Here is a 14,739-nt window from a genome sequence, read left to right as displayed (position 1 = left end):
CTAAACTCAGTTTAAACACCTTGTTATCACCGTTCAGGGTGTAGTGGAGGATAATCCACCTAAACTCAGTTTAAATAAACACCTTTTTATCACCATTCAGGGTGTAGTGGAGGATAATCCACCTAAACTCAGTTTAAACACCTTGTTATCACCGTTCAGGGTGTAGTGGAGGATAAACCACCTAAACTCAGTTTAAACACCTTTTTATCACCATTTGATTTGATTTTTTTTTATTTGAAGTCTTTATTTCGAACATGCAATGAATACAACAAACAATAACAAAAAAAAGAAAAACAACTCAATCTGCATGTTCGAAAAGGAGTAGGAAGAAGTATACACTTATTTAATCCTACCCCTTTTCCACTACTCAAATGAGTGTACTATTTTAAACATAAAAAAGAAAAGAAAAAAAACAAAAACTATATATGTATAAAATAAAAGAAAAAAAGAAAACAAAATAAAAATGTAAACACCCGTGAATATCAAGTCCCTTCCTCATCCCTGTACCTCGTGAACATAATTTCCTTATACATCAGTTTGAATTGTCTCATGTTTGGACATTGCTTTAGCACCACATTTAGACTGTTCCACAGTTTCACTCCACATATTGAGATGCAGTGTTTTCTCATGGTAGTGCGTACGTACCATTCAGTATGTAGTGGAGGATAAACCACCTAAACTCACTTTAAACACCTTGTTATCACCATTCAGGGTGTAGTGGAGGATAATCCACCTAAACTCAGTTTAAACACCTTTTTATCACCATTCAGGGTGTAGTGGAGGATAAACCACCTAAACTCAGTTTAAACACCTTTTTATTACCATTCAGGATGTAGTGGAGGATAATCCACCTAAACTCAGTTTAAACACCTTTTTTATCACCATTCAGGGTGTAGTGGAGGATAAACCACCTAAACTCAGTTTAAACACCTTTTTATTACCATTCAGGATGTAGTGGAGGATAAACCACCTAAACTCACTTTAAACACCTTGTTATCACCATTCAGGATGTAGTGGAGGATAATCCACCTAAACTCACTTTAAACACCTTTTTATTACCATTCAGGGTGTAGTGGAGGATAAACCACCTAAACTCACTTTAAACACCTTGTTATCACCATTCAGGGTGTAGTGGAGGATAATCCACCTAAACTCAGTTTAAACACCTTTTTATCACCATTCAGGGTGTAGTGGAGGATAAACCACCTAAACTCAGTTTAAACACCTTTTTATTACCATTCAGGATGTAGTGGAGGATAATCCACCTAAACTCAGTTTAAACACCTTTTTATCACCATTCAGGGTGTAGTGGAGGATAAACCACCTAAACTCAGTTTAAACACCTTTTTATTACCATTCAGGATGTAGTGGAGGATAAACCACCTAAACTCACTTTAAACACCTTGTTATCACCATTCAGGATGTAGTGGAGGATAATCCACCTAAACTCACTTTAAACACCTTTTTATTACCATTCAGGGTGTAGTGGAGGATAAACCACCTAAACTCAGTTTAAACACCTTGTTATCACCATTCAGGATGTAGTGGAGGATAATCCACCTAAACTCAGTTTAAATAAACACCTTTTTATCACCATTCAGGGTGTAGTGGAGGATAATCCACCTAAACTCACTGTAAACACATTTTTATTACCATTCAGGGTGTAGTGGAGGATAAACCACCTAAACTCAGTTTAAACACCTTTTTATCACCATTCAGGGTGTAGTGGAGGATAAACCACCTAAACTCAGTTTAAACACCTTTTTATTACCATTCAGGGTGTAGTGGAGGATAAACCACCTAAACTCAGTTTAAACACCTTGTTATCACCATTCAGGGTGTAGTGGAGGATAAACCACCTAAACTCACTTTAAACACCTTGTTATCACCATTCAGGGTGTAGTCGAGGATAAACCACCTAAACTCACTTTAAACACCTTGTTATCACCATTCAGGGTGTAGTGGAGGATAAACCACCTAAACTCAGTTTAAACACCTTGTTATCACCATTCAGGATGTAGTGGAGGATAAACCACCTAAACTCAGTTTAAACACCTTGTTATCACCATTCAGGGTGTAGTGGAGGATAATCCACCTAAACTCAGTTTAAACACCTTGTTATCACCATTCATGGTGTAGTGGAGGATAATCCACCTAAACTCAGTTTAAACACCTTTTTATTACCATTCAGGACCGTAGTGGAGGATAAACCACCTAAACTCAGTTTAAATAAACACCTTTTTATCACCATTCAGGGTGTAGTGGAGGATAAACCACCTGAACTCACTTTAAACACATTTTTATTACCATTCAGGATGTAGTGGAGGATAAACCACCTAAACTCAGTTTAAACACCTTTTTATCACCATTCAGGGTGTAGTGGAGGATAATCCACCTAAACTCAGTTTAAACACCTTTTTATCACCATTCAGGGTGTAGTGGAGGATAATCCACCTAAACTCAGTTTAAACACCTTTTTATTACCATTCAGGACCGTAGTGGAGGATAAACCACCTAAACTCACTTTAAACACCTTTTTATCACCATTCAGGGTGTAGTGGAGGATAAACCACCTAAACTCAGTTTAAACACCTTGTTATCACCATTCAGGATGTAGTGGAGGATAATCCACCTAAACTCAGTTTAAACACCTTTTTATTACCATTCAGGGTGTAGTGGAGGATAATCCACCTAAACTCAGTTTAAACACCTTTTTATTACCATTCAGGGTGTAGTGGAGGATAATCCACCTAAACTCAGTTTAAACACCTTTTTATTACCATTCAGGGTGTAGTGGAGGATAATCCACCTAAACTCAGTTTAAACACCTTTTTATCACCATTCAGGATGTAGTGGAGGATAATCCACCTAAACTCAGTTTAAATAAATACCTTTTTATCACCATTCAGGGTGTAGTGGAGGATAAACCACCTAAACTCAGTTTAAACACCTTTTTATTACCATTCAGGATGTAGTGGAGGATAAACCACCTAAACTCAGTTTAAACACCTTTTTATCACCATTCAGGGTGTAGTGGAGGATAATCCACCTAAACTCAGTTTAAACACCTTTTTATCACCATTCAGGGTGTAGTGGAGGATAATCCACCTAAACTCAGTTTAAACACCTTGTTATCACCATTCAGGGTGTAGTGGAGGATAAACCACCTAAACTCAGTTTAAACACCTTGTTATTACCATTCAGGGTGTAGTGGAGGATAATCCACCTAACTCAGTTTAAATAAACACCTTTTTATCACCATTCAGGGTGTAGTGGAGGATAAACCACCTAAACTCAGTTTAAATAAACACCTTTTTATCACCATTCAGGATGTAGTGGAGGATAAACCACCTAAACTCAGTTTAAACACCTTTTTATCACCATTCAGGGTGTAGTGGAGGATAAACCACCTAAACTCAGTTTAAACACCTTTTTATCACCATTCAGGATGTAGAGGAGGATAATCCACCTAAACTCAGTTTAAATAAACACCTTTTTATCACCATTCAGGGTGTAGTGGAGGATAAACCACCTAAACTCAGTTTAAACACCTTTTTATTACCATTCAGGGTGTAGTGGAGGATAAACCACCTAAACTCAGTTTAAACACCTTTTTATTACCATTCAGGAGGTAGTGGAGGATAAACCACCTAAACTCAGTTTAAACACCTTTTTATTACCATTCAGGGTGTAGTGGAGGATAAACCACCTAAACTCAGTTTAAACACCTTGTTATTACCATTCAGGGTGTAGTGGAGGATAAACCACCTAAACTCAGTTTAAACACCTTTTTATTACCATTCAGGGTGTAGTGGAGGATAAACCACCTAAACTCAGTTTAAACACCTTGTTATTACCATTCAGGGTGTAGTGGAGGATAATCCACCTAAACTCAGTTTAAACACCTTTTTATTACCATTCAGGGTGTAGTGGAGGATAAACCACCTAAACTCAGTTTAAACACCTTTTTATCACCATTCAGGGTGTAGTGGAGGATAAACCACCTAAACTCAGTTTAAACACCTTGTTATCACCATTCAGGATGTAGTGGAGGATAATCCACCTAAACTCAGTTTAAACACCTTTTTATCACCATTCAGGGTGTAGTGGAGGATAAACCACCTAAACTCAGTTTAAACACCTTTTTATTACCATTCAGGGTGTAGTGGAGGATAAACCACCTAAACTCAGTTTAAACACCTTTTTATCACCATTCAGGGTGTAGTGGAGGATAAACCACCTAAACTCAGTTTAAACACCTTGTTATCACCATTCAGGATGTAGTGGAGGATAATGCACCTAAACTCAGTTTAAACACCTTTTTATCACCATTCAGGGTGTAGTGGAGGATAAACCACCTAAACTCAGTTTAAACACCTTTTTATCACCATTCAGGGTGTAGTGGAGGATAAACCACCTAAACTCAGTTTAAACACCTTGTTATCACCATTCAGGGTGTAGTGGAGGATAAACCACCTAAACTCAGTTTAAATAAACACCTTTTTATCACCATTCAGGATGTAGTGGAGGATAAACCACCTAAACTCAGTTTAAACACCTTGTTATCACCATTCAGGATGTAGTGGAGGATAATCCACCTAAACTCAGTTTAAACACCTTTTTATTACCATGCAGGGTGTAGTGGAGGATAAACCACCTAAACTCAGTTTAAATAAACACATTTTTATTACCATTCAGGGTGTAGTGGAGGATAAACCACCTAAACTCAGTTTAAATAAACACCTTTTTATTACCATTCAGGGTGTAGTGGAGGATAAACCACCTAAACTCAGTTTAAACACCTTTTTATCACCATTCAGGGTGTAGTGGAGGATAAACCACCTAAACTCAGTTTAAACACCTTGTTATCACCATTCAGGGTGTAGTGGAGGATAAACCACCTAAACTCAGTTTAAATAAACACCTTTTTATCACCATTCAGGATGTAGTGGAGGATAAACCACCTAAACTCAGTTTAAACACCTTGTTATCACCATTCAGGATGTAGTGGAGGATAATCCACCTAAACTCAGTTTAAACACCTTTTTATCACCATTCAGGGTGTAGTGGAGGATAAACCACCTAAACTCAGTTTAAATAAACACCTTTTTATCACCATTCAGGATGTAGTGGAGGATAAACCACCTAAACTCAGTTTAAACACCTTTTTATCACCATTCAGGGTGTAGTGGAGGATAAACCACCTAAACTCAGTTTAAACACCTTTTTATCACCATTCAGGATGTAGAGGAGGATAATCCACCTAAACTCAGTTTAAATAAACACCTTTTTATCACCATTCAGGGTGTAGTGGAGGATAAACCACCTAAACTCAGTTTAAACACCTTTTTATTACCATTCAGGGTGTAGTGGAGGATAAACCACCTAAACTCAGTTTAAACACCTTTTTATTACCATTCAGGAGGTAGTGGAGGATAAACCACCTAAACTCAGTTTAAACACCTTTTTATTACCATTCAGGGTGTAGTGGAGGATAAACCACCTAAACTCAGTTTAAACACCTTGTTATTACCATTCAGGGTGTAGTGGAGGATAAACCACCTAAACTCAGTTTAAACACCTTTTTATTACCATTCAGGGTGTAGTGGAGGATAAACCACCTAAACTCAGTTTAAACACCTTGTTATTACCATTCAGGGTGTAGTGGAGGATAATCCACCTAAACTCAGTTTAAACACCTTTTTATTACCATTCAGGGTGTAGTGGAGGATAAACCACCTAAACTCAGTTTAAACACCTTTTTATCACCATTCAGGGTGTAGTGGAGGATAAACCACCTAAACTCAGTTTAAACACCTTGTTATCACCATTCAGGATGTAGTGGAGGATAATCCACCTAAACTCAGTTTAAACACCTTTTTATCACCATTCAGGGTGTAGTGGAGGATAAACCACCTAAACTCAGTTTAAACACCTTTTTATTACCATTCAGGGTGTAGTGGAGGATAAACCACCTAAACTCAGTTTAAACACCTTTTTATCACCATTCAGGGTGTAGTGGAGGATAAACCACCTAAACTCAGTTTAAACACCTTGTTATCACCATTCAGGATGTAGTGGAGGATAATGCACCTAAACTCAGTTTAAACACCTTTTTATCACCATTCAGGGTGTAGTGGAGGATAAACCACCTAAACTCAGTTTAAACACCTTTTTATCACCATTCAGGGTGTAGTGGAGGATAAACCACCTAAACTCAGTTTAAACACCTTGTTATCACCATTCAGGGTGTAGTGGAGGATAAACCACCTAAACTCAGTTTAAATAAACACCTTTTTATCACCATTCAGGATGTAGTGGAGGATAAACCACCTAAACTCAGTTTAAACACCTTGTTATCACCATTCAGGATGTAGTGGAGGATAATCCACCTAAACTCAGTTTAAACACCTTTTTATTACCATGCAGGGTGTAGTGGAGGATAAACCACCTAAACTCAGTTTAAATAAACACATTTTTATTACCATTCAGGGTGTAGTGGAGGATAAACCACCTAAACTCAGTTTAAATAAACACCTTTTTATTACCATTCAGGGTGTAGTGGAGGATAAACCACCTAAACTCAGTTTAAACACCTTTTTATCACCATTCAGGGTGTAGTGGAGGATAAACCACCTAAACTCAGTTTAAACACCTTGTTATCACCATTCAGGGTGTAGTGGAGGATAAACCACCTAAACTCAGTTTAAATAAACACCTTTTTATCACCATTCAGGATGTAGTGGAGGATAAACCACCTAAACTCAGTTTAAACACCTTGTTATCACCATTCAGGATGTAGTGGAGGATAATCCACCTAAACTCAGTTTAAACACCTTTTTATCACCATTCAGGGTGTAGTGGAGGATAAACCACCTAAACTCAGTTTAAACACCTTGTTATTACCATTCAGGGTGTAGTGGAGGATAATCCACCTAAACTCAGTTTAAATAAACACCTTTTTATCACCATTCAGGGTGTAGTGGAGGATAAACCACCTAAACTCAGTTTAAACACCTTTTTATTACCATTCAGGATGTAGTGGAGGATAAACCACCTAAACTCAGTTTAAATAAACACCTTTTTATTACCATTCAGGGTGTAGTGGAGGATAAACCACCTAAACTCAGTTTAAACACCTTTTTATTACCGTTCAGGAGGTAGTGGAGGATAAACCACCTAAACTCAGTTTAAACACCTTTTTATTACCATTCAGGGTGTAGTGGAGGATAAACCACCTAAACTCAGTTTAAACACCTTTTTATCACCATTCAGTGTGTAGTGGAGGATAAACCACCTAAACTCAGTTTAAACACCTTTTTATCACCATTCAGGGTGTAGTGGAGGATAAACCACCTAAACTCAGTTTAAACACCTTGTTATCACCATTCAGGATGTAGTGGAGGATAATCCACCTAAACTCAGTTTAAACACCTTTTTATTACCATTCAGGGTGTAGTGGAGGATAAACCACCTAAACTCAGTTTAAATAAACACCTTTTTATTACCATTCAGGGTGTAGTGGAGGATAAACCACCTAAACTCAGTTTAAATAAACACCTTTTTATTACCATTCAGGGTGTAGTGGAGGATAAACCACCTAAACTCAGTTTAAATAAACACCTTTTTATTACCATTCAGGGTGTAGTGGAGGATAAACCACCTAACCTTGTTCCTTTGTCTCTCTCTCTCTCTCCCTCTCTCCCCCCCCCCCCCTCTCTCTCTCTCTCAGACCTGCCCCCGCCTCCAGAGCCCCCCCCGGAGGATGGGAGTGTGCGCGGCGTGTCGGGGTGCGTGGATGCAGAGCGCCCGGCGGGGGATCGAACGGGGAGCGGCGCGCTCTCCTCCATGGAGAGGAGGGAACACAGCGGCTACCAAAGGAAGGGCTCAGGCCAGAGACACATAGACGGTGAGTCGAGCCGCCGGCGTGGTTCAACCCTTTCACTGCCACGCGACAGAAGGTTAACCCTTTACTATCACACACAACCGACGGCGATGCTCCATCATTAGCATCATTAGCTCCGCGGATGCCCCGATGCTAATGATGGAGCATCGCCGTCGGTTGTGTGATAGTAAAGGGCTAACCTTCTGTATTGTCACAGTGAAAGGGTTAACCGGCTGTCGTGTGGCAGTGAAAGGGTTAAAGTGTGGTTTAAAGTGTGGTTTAAAGTGTGCTTTAAAGTGAGGTTTAAAGTGAGGTTTAAAGTGAGGTTTAAAGTGTGGTTTAAAGTGTGGTTTAAAGTGAGGTTTAAAGTGTGGTTTAAAGTGAGGTTTAAAGTGAGGTTTAAAGTGTGGTTTAAAGTGTGGTTTAAAGTGAGGTTTAAAGTGAGGTTTAAAGTGAGGTTTAAAGTGAGGTTTAAAGTGTGGTTTAAAGTGTGGTTTAAAGTGAGGTTTAAAGTGTGGTTTAAAGTGAGGTTTAAAGTGTGGTTTAAAGTGTGGTTTAAAGTGAGGTTTAAAGTGTGGTTTAAAGTGAGGTTTAAAGTGTGGTTTAAAGTGAGGTTTAAAGTGAGGTTTAAAGTGTGGTTTAAAGTGAGGTTTAAAGTGAGGTTTAAAGTGAGGTTTAAAGTGAGGTTTAAAGTGCGAGAGTTTTGCCCATCACAAAAACCATCACTATCTTCAGTCGATATGTTTACAGATATACAGTATATCTACCCAGTTTTGCTCATCAGATCAATACAGATATGAGAAGAAAAAATCACAGATACCGATACCGACGGTCACAAATTGATATTGTGCATCCCTAGTCATATCCATGTTGTGCATCCCTAGTAATATCTATGTTGTAAAATAAATAGATAAATACAAACGGAGCCACCATAACTGCTGTCAAAGTTCTCTTTCAGCCAAACAGTCAAATGACACAAACCTTTACCTACTCTCCTTCTCCTCCTCCCTCCCTCATCTTCCCTCCTCCTCCCTCCCTCCCTCCCTCCCTCCCTCCCCAGGCGAGGAGGTGTTGCAGTATGGAGGGAAGCCCAGCTATCTGTCCAGAGGGCAGGTGTCTAGTAACTGCTCCACCACGGGCAGCTCCTCCTCCAGAGGCTCCACAGGCTCCAGGGGAGGGCCCGGCTCTGCCAGGAAACACAGCGAGGTAGGGTCAAGGGTCACGTGGCTTTCAGGTGTACGCTTTTTGTCCTCCCCTTTATTTGTCGGAAAGTGGCGTTGTCGTCCAAGCAGGGAGACACTCTGTCCTCTGGACCTGGTGGTGTTGTTGTTGTCCAGCAGGGAGACACTCTGTCCTCTGGACCTGGTGGTGTTGTTGTCCAGCAGGGAGACACTCTGTCCTCTGGACCTGGTGGTGTTGTTGTCCAGCAGGGAGCACTCTGTCCTCTGGACCTGGTGGTGTTGTTGTCCAGCAGGGAGACACTCTGTCCTCTGGACCTGGTGGTGTTGTTGTCCAGCAGGGAGCACTCTGTCCTCTGGACCTGGTGGTGTTGTTGTCCAGCAGGGAGACACTCTGTCCTCTGGACCTGGTGGTGTTGTTGTCCAGCAGGGAGCACTCTGTCCTCTGGACCTGGTGGTGTTGTTGTCCAGCAGGGAGCGCTCTGTCCTCTGGACCTGGTGGTGTTGTTGTCCAGCAGGGAGCACTCTGTCCTCTGGACCTGGTGGTGTTGTTGTCCAGCAGGGAGCACTCTGTCCTCTGGACCTGGTGGTGTTGTTGTCCAGCAGGGAGACACTCTGTCCTCTGGACCTGGTGGTGTTGTTGTCCAGCAGAGAGACACTCTGTCCTCTGGACCTGGTGGTGTTGTTGTCCAGCAGGGAGACACTCTGTCCTCTGGACCTGGTGGTGTTGTTGTCCAGCAGGGAGCACTCTGTCCTCTGGACCTGGTGGTGTTGTTGTCCAGCAGGGAGCGCTCTGTCCTCTGGACCTGGTGGTGTTGTTGTCCAGCAGGGAGACACTCTGTCCTCTGGACCTGGTGGTGTTGTTGTCCAGCAGAGAGACACTCTGTCCTCTGGACCTGGTGGTGTTGTTGTCCAGCAGGGAGACACTCTGTCCTCTGGACCTGGTGGTGTTGTTGTCCAGCAGGGAGCACTCTGTCCTCTGGACCTGGTGGTGTTGTTGTCCAGCAGGGAGACACTCTGTCCTCTGGACCTGGTGGTGTTGTTGTCCAGCAGGGAGCACTCTGTCCTCTGGACCTGGTGGTGTTGTTGTCCAGCAGGGAGACACTCTGTCCTCTGGACCTGGTGGTGTTGTTGTCCAGCAGGGAGCACTCTGTCCTCTGGACCTGGTGGTGTTGTTGTCCAGCAGGGAGCGCTCTGTCCTCTGGACCTGGTGGTGTTGTTGTCCAGCAGGGAGCACTCTGTCCTCTGGACCTGGTGGTGTTGTTGTCCAGCAGGGAGCACTCTGTCCTCTGGACCTGGTGGTGTTGTTGTCCAGCAGGGAGACACTCTGTCCTCTGGACCTGGTGGTGTTGTTGTCCAGCAGAGAGACACTCTGTCCTCTGGACCTGGTGGTGTTGTTGTCCAGCAGGGAGACACTCTGTCCTCTGGACCTGGTGGTGTTGTTGTCCAGCAGGGAGCACTCTGTCCTCTGGACCTGGTGGTGTTGTTGTCCAGCAGGGAGCGCTCTGTCCTCTGGACCTGGTGGTGTTGTTGTCCAGCAGGGAGACACTCTGTCCTCTGGACCTGGTGGTGTTGTTGTCCAGCAGAGAGACACTCTGTCCTCTGGACCTGGTGGTGTTGTTGTCCAGCAGGGAGACACTCTGTCCTCTGGACCTGGTGGTGTTGTTGTCCAGCAGGGAGCGCTCTGTCCTCTGGACCTGGTGGTGTTGTTGTCCAGCAGGGAGACACTCTGTCCTCTGGACCTGGTGGTGTTGTTGTCCAGCAGGGAGACACTCTGTCCTCTGGACCTGGTGGTGTTGTTGTCCAGCAGGGAGCACTCTGTCCTCTGGACCTGGTGGTGTTGTTGTCCAGCAGGGAGACACTCTGTCCTCTGGACCTGGTGGTGTTGTTGTCCAGCAGGGAGACACTCTGTCCTCTGGACCTGGTGGTGTTGTTGTCCAGCAGGGAGACACTCTGTCCTCTGGACCTGGTGGTGTTGTTGTCCAGCAGGGAGCTCTCTGTCCTCTGGACCTGGTGGTGTTGTTGTCCAGCAGGGAGACACTCTGTCCTCTGGACCTGGCAGTAACAATGCCCCTGTCCCGGTGGTAGGGCTGTCCTTTGGATGAGACGTTAAGCCGAGGTCCAGAATGAATTGTTGTTAACTCAGAACTCAGAACCCAGAGTGCCTATCGCAAAGAGTAGGGGGTTCCCCCGACGTTCCTGGTCAAATTCCCAATCAGGTCTCTGACATCAAGGCCGCGTAATCATTCCTCCCCCGTAATGGGCTGATATAAATTCCCGAGCCTTTTAGCCATTGTGTAGTAATCACGTCACCGTGCCTGTAATCACATCATTACTGCTATAATACATGGAGACATTTCACAAGGTAATGGAGATGGGAAATATTGCATTTATGGAAATGGATGGAATGGCTGAAAGGAAATTAACCCCAAAACGATCCACAGCCACACACCACACAAATACTGTTGTACATGTAACACATTATTGGAATATCATGATATTGCGTTTTATTACCCCTTTTAAACTGCAAACTATGTCCGCAATGGAAAACTTAGTCAACATCTGCATTAGAAATGTATATAAATCATCTGTTTTTATCTAATAATATCACGTTTTTTCAGTCTCTTCACCTCCAATCCTTTTCATATCATTTATAAATCATATATATATATGTGGCTCAGGACGTAGAGCGGTCGTTTGGTAGTCAGAAGGTTCCTGGTTCGATTCCCGCTCCTCCCGGGCAGCGTGTCGAAGTGTCCTTGAGCAAGACACTTAACCCCTAACTGCTTCTACAGTAAAAAGTCTGTCCTTCTGATAATCACTTTAGTTACATTTGGGGGACAAATAGCAGTAGAGTACGGAAACACAGCCGTCATTTTGCCGCACCCCCCCCCCCCCCCCCCTAGTGGTCGGTATTTTCACCCCGCTGCACACTCTGCCCCGCCCCCAATCTGTGATGTCAGAGTGCCTCTTTGGAGGCGCTATCACAGTCTGTCTAAGAAGAAACAAAAATAAGGGAATCTGACACCACAGATGGTGCAAGTGGAGACAACCTGACCGGTAGCCTATGTTTCTGAGTGAAAAGAGAAAAGAGCCTGTTTAGTTCAACTTCTATTCACACCTTTGTGTCTTTGTGTGTTTGTTTATTGACAGGAAATGAGATAAGGACACCAGCGGTTCTGAACGGAGACATTCGTCAAGGTCCCTTGGAAGGCTCCTCTGGGTCTCCGCCCAGTGAAGCCGACCGCTGAAGAAAGGAGAGAACATTTCACGTCTTAGGATTCCGTCCCGTCTGCTTCTGTCCGTACGAACCAACAACAGACGTTACTCCTGTTACTCCTCTTTTTTTTTCTTTTTTTTTTATATTACTATGATTATTTATGACTTCCGGGGGGTCACTCCTGTCCATTATGTAAATAGCCATCTCTGTACTGTTTTTACATGGGCTCTAGATACAGGGAAAGAAATGTATATTGTATTTATAAGGAAGAATCAAAAAAGAAAAAAAAAAGAAGTCCATTATAAAAAAGAAAAAAGCTCACTCTCTTGAATGTGCCAACGTATTCTCTTTCTGTTTCGACATACTCTTGGAAAAACAGAACTACCGCTGCACTCTCTGGTTGTCATGGCGAAAAACAACAGAAAAAAAAATATATAAAAGCACAAAAGGTGTCGACTCGTCGGTATGTGGAGATCGAGGTACACCGGTGGAAAAGCCAAAGGAAGTGGGACCTTTCTCTCTCTGACAGACGGGACGTTTGCCGTCTGTCTTTAACGATGCCTACCCCCCCCCCTCCCAAAGGGTTCACCTCTGCTTCGTCACGCCATGCTGTTGGCAACCGTCCCCCGCCGGAAAGTTCACGGAGGGGGGGGTCGGTCAGTGTCTCTCGACGCTTTCCTTCAATGCCGCGTGCCTCCGGAATGTCGCTACGGTATATACCGTCGTATATACCGACTGGAGGGAAGAATGCCGACCTCGCCGTGGATATACATGGATTATATACTGTACGTCACTTTGGTTTTTGCGCCTATTGTTTGTAAACCAAGGGCGTCGTGGATATACATTTGGTTTTGGCCACGGCCTATTGTTTGTAAACCAAGGAAACCATAAAAGAGAGAAAGGTCATTATGTCACTGTGTAGCGCGTGAACTGAACACACATCGGTGCCAAGTGTGGTAAACCTTCAGTTTGCCCGTCTCCTCGTTTAGGACCATTTTAAACATGTTATTAGTAGGGATGTCCGATATTGGCATTAAAATGTGACATCGGAAAATATCGGTATCGGTTTTCAATTCTTCTATAATCTTTATTTACCCAGGCAAGCAAGTAAGAACAAATTCTGATTTTATTTATTGTCAAAAGTTTGCATAATGTTGTGTTAATTCCACAACAAGAGATATGTAATGTTAATGACCTGAAATTATTCCGTTTTTTGGGGGGGGGAAACCCTGCATATATCGGTATCGGTTGATATCGGTTGATATCGGTATCGGAAATTAAGAGTTGGACAATATCGGTATATCGGTATCGGTGAAAAAGCCAATATCGAGCATCCCTAGTATTAGCGCAGATGTCAGAATCATCGGCAATCAATCCATTGCGTTGTTAACCAGCTAACGTCTGATATATTGGTCGATATGTGTGTTTCCTCAGATAGCTGGTGGATGTTTTGCATTTTAACACAGGCTTCAATAGGACTGGCACCAAAGTGTGGCACCGGCGAGCAGAGCGTAGAACGCTGGTGTTCTGACGTGACGTGCCTTCCTTCCTTCTTTTATAGTTTCCTTGTTGTAAACACGGATGGGACTGAGAAAAGGTCAGCTGAGTAAATACACAGTGTGGGATCTTGTTACCGTGGAGATGATAGAATCCTTGGCAACAACATGAACAACACGCCGGAGACGCCGTGTGACAACGCTGTGTTCCTGTCGACGGCGGCTGTCGAAAGTGTCAAGTGACGGAGCATGAACAAGACTTATGAGTCTGCGAAGAATGTCATTGTTTTTCTATATTTTGTTTTTCTACAAAAAGAAATGTCGTGGTGCATCAACAGACTATAAAGGTTTGATTGTACGCACCCCAACCTCCCCCCAACCCCTTCCTGTCACTTTGAGGGAGTGTTTGTTGCAATTGTGCGATTAGAATTTGCATATTCTCTTTCCAAAAAAGAAACCCCATACAAATAAAAAAACACCTCCTCTGTGGACTAACTTTTTGTACTGTTGTTGTTTTGTAAAAGTCAATAAAATACATTTGTCGGAACTGTTTTTGTAGCAATCTTCCAGATTTTCAACCCGGATCTTGTTTCTTGCGTCATACAACCGTGCAATGGTCAAAACATGTCTCGTTTGAATCTGAAACTATCCAGAAAGGACTTCATATACTATTCGTATATGATATTATTGTGTGATGATCGGATCAGTGTGTAGCCTATAGTGAATGTGAGACCCCAGGTAAAGACTAGAGTGAGGCCCCAGGTAAAGACTAGAGTGAGGCCCCAGGTAAAGACCAATGTGAGGCCCCAGGTAAAGACCAATGTGAGGCCCCAGGTAAAGACTAGAGTGAGGCCCCAGGTAAAGACCAATGTGAGGCCCCAGGTAAAGACTAATGTGAGGCCCCAGGTAAAGACTAGAGTGAGGCCCCAGGTAAAGACCAATGTGAGGCCCCAGGTAAAG

At 42.9% G+C, this 14,739-nt stretch overlaps 1 protein-coding gene across 1 annotated transcript in view; it reads left to right on the top strand.

Moving 5' to 3' along the window:
* LOC311248346 (roundabout homolog 3-like) overlaps window positions 1–14,234 on the top strand; it is a gene marked incomplete at its 5' end in the record, with an annotated part of 32,652 nt that extends 18,418 nt beyond the window's left edge. The window contains 3 exons of the mRNA XM_084339244.1: window positions 7,733–7,909; window positions 8,946–9,091; window positions 12,217–14,234. Of these exons, the coding sequence (XP_084195370.1) occupies window positions 7,733–7,909; window positions 8,946–9,091; window positions 12,217–12,228 (335 nt within the window). The 3' untranslated portion in view covers window positions 12,229–14,234. The remainder of the gene's footprint in view (window positions 1–7,732; window positions 7,910–8,945; window positions 9,092–12,216) is intronic.
* Between the last annotated feature and the right edge of the window lie 505 nt (window positions 14,235–14,739).

Source organism: Notolepis coatsorum (genome assembly GCF_963971535.1).
Source record: "Notolepis coatsorum genome assembly, contig: SCAFFOLD_308, whole genome shotgun sequence".
Taxonomy (NCBI): Eukaryota; Metazoa; Chordata; class Actinopteri; order Aulopiformes; family Paralepididae; genus Notolepis; species Notolepis coatsorum.
This window is presented reverse-complemented; position numbering and strand designations above follow the sequence as displayed.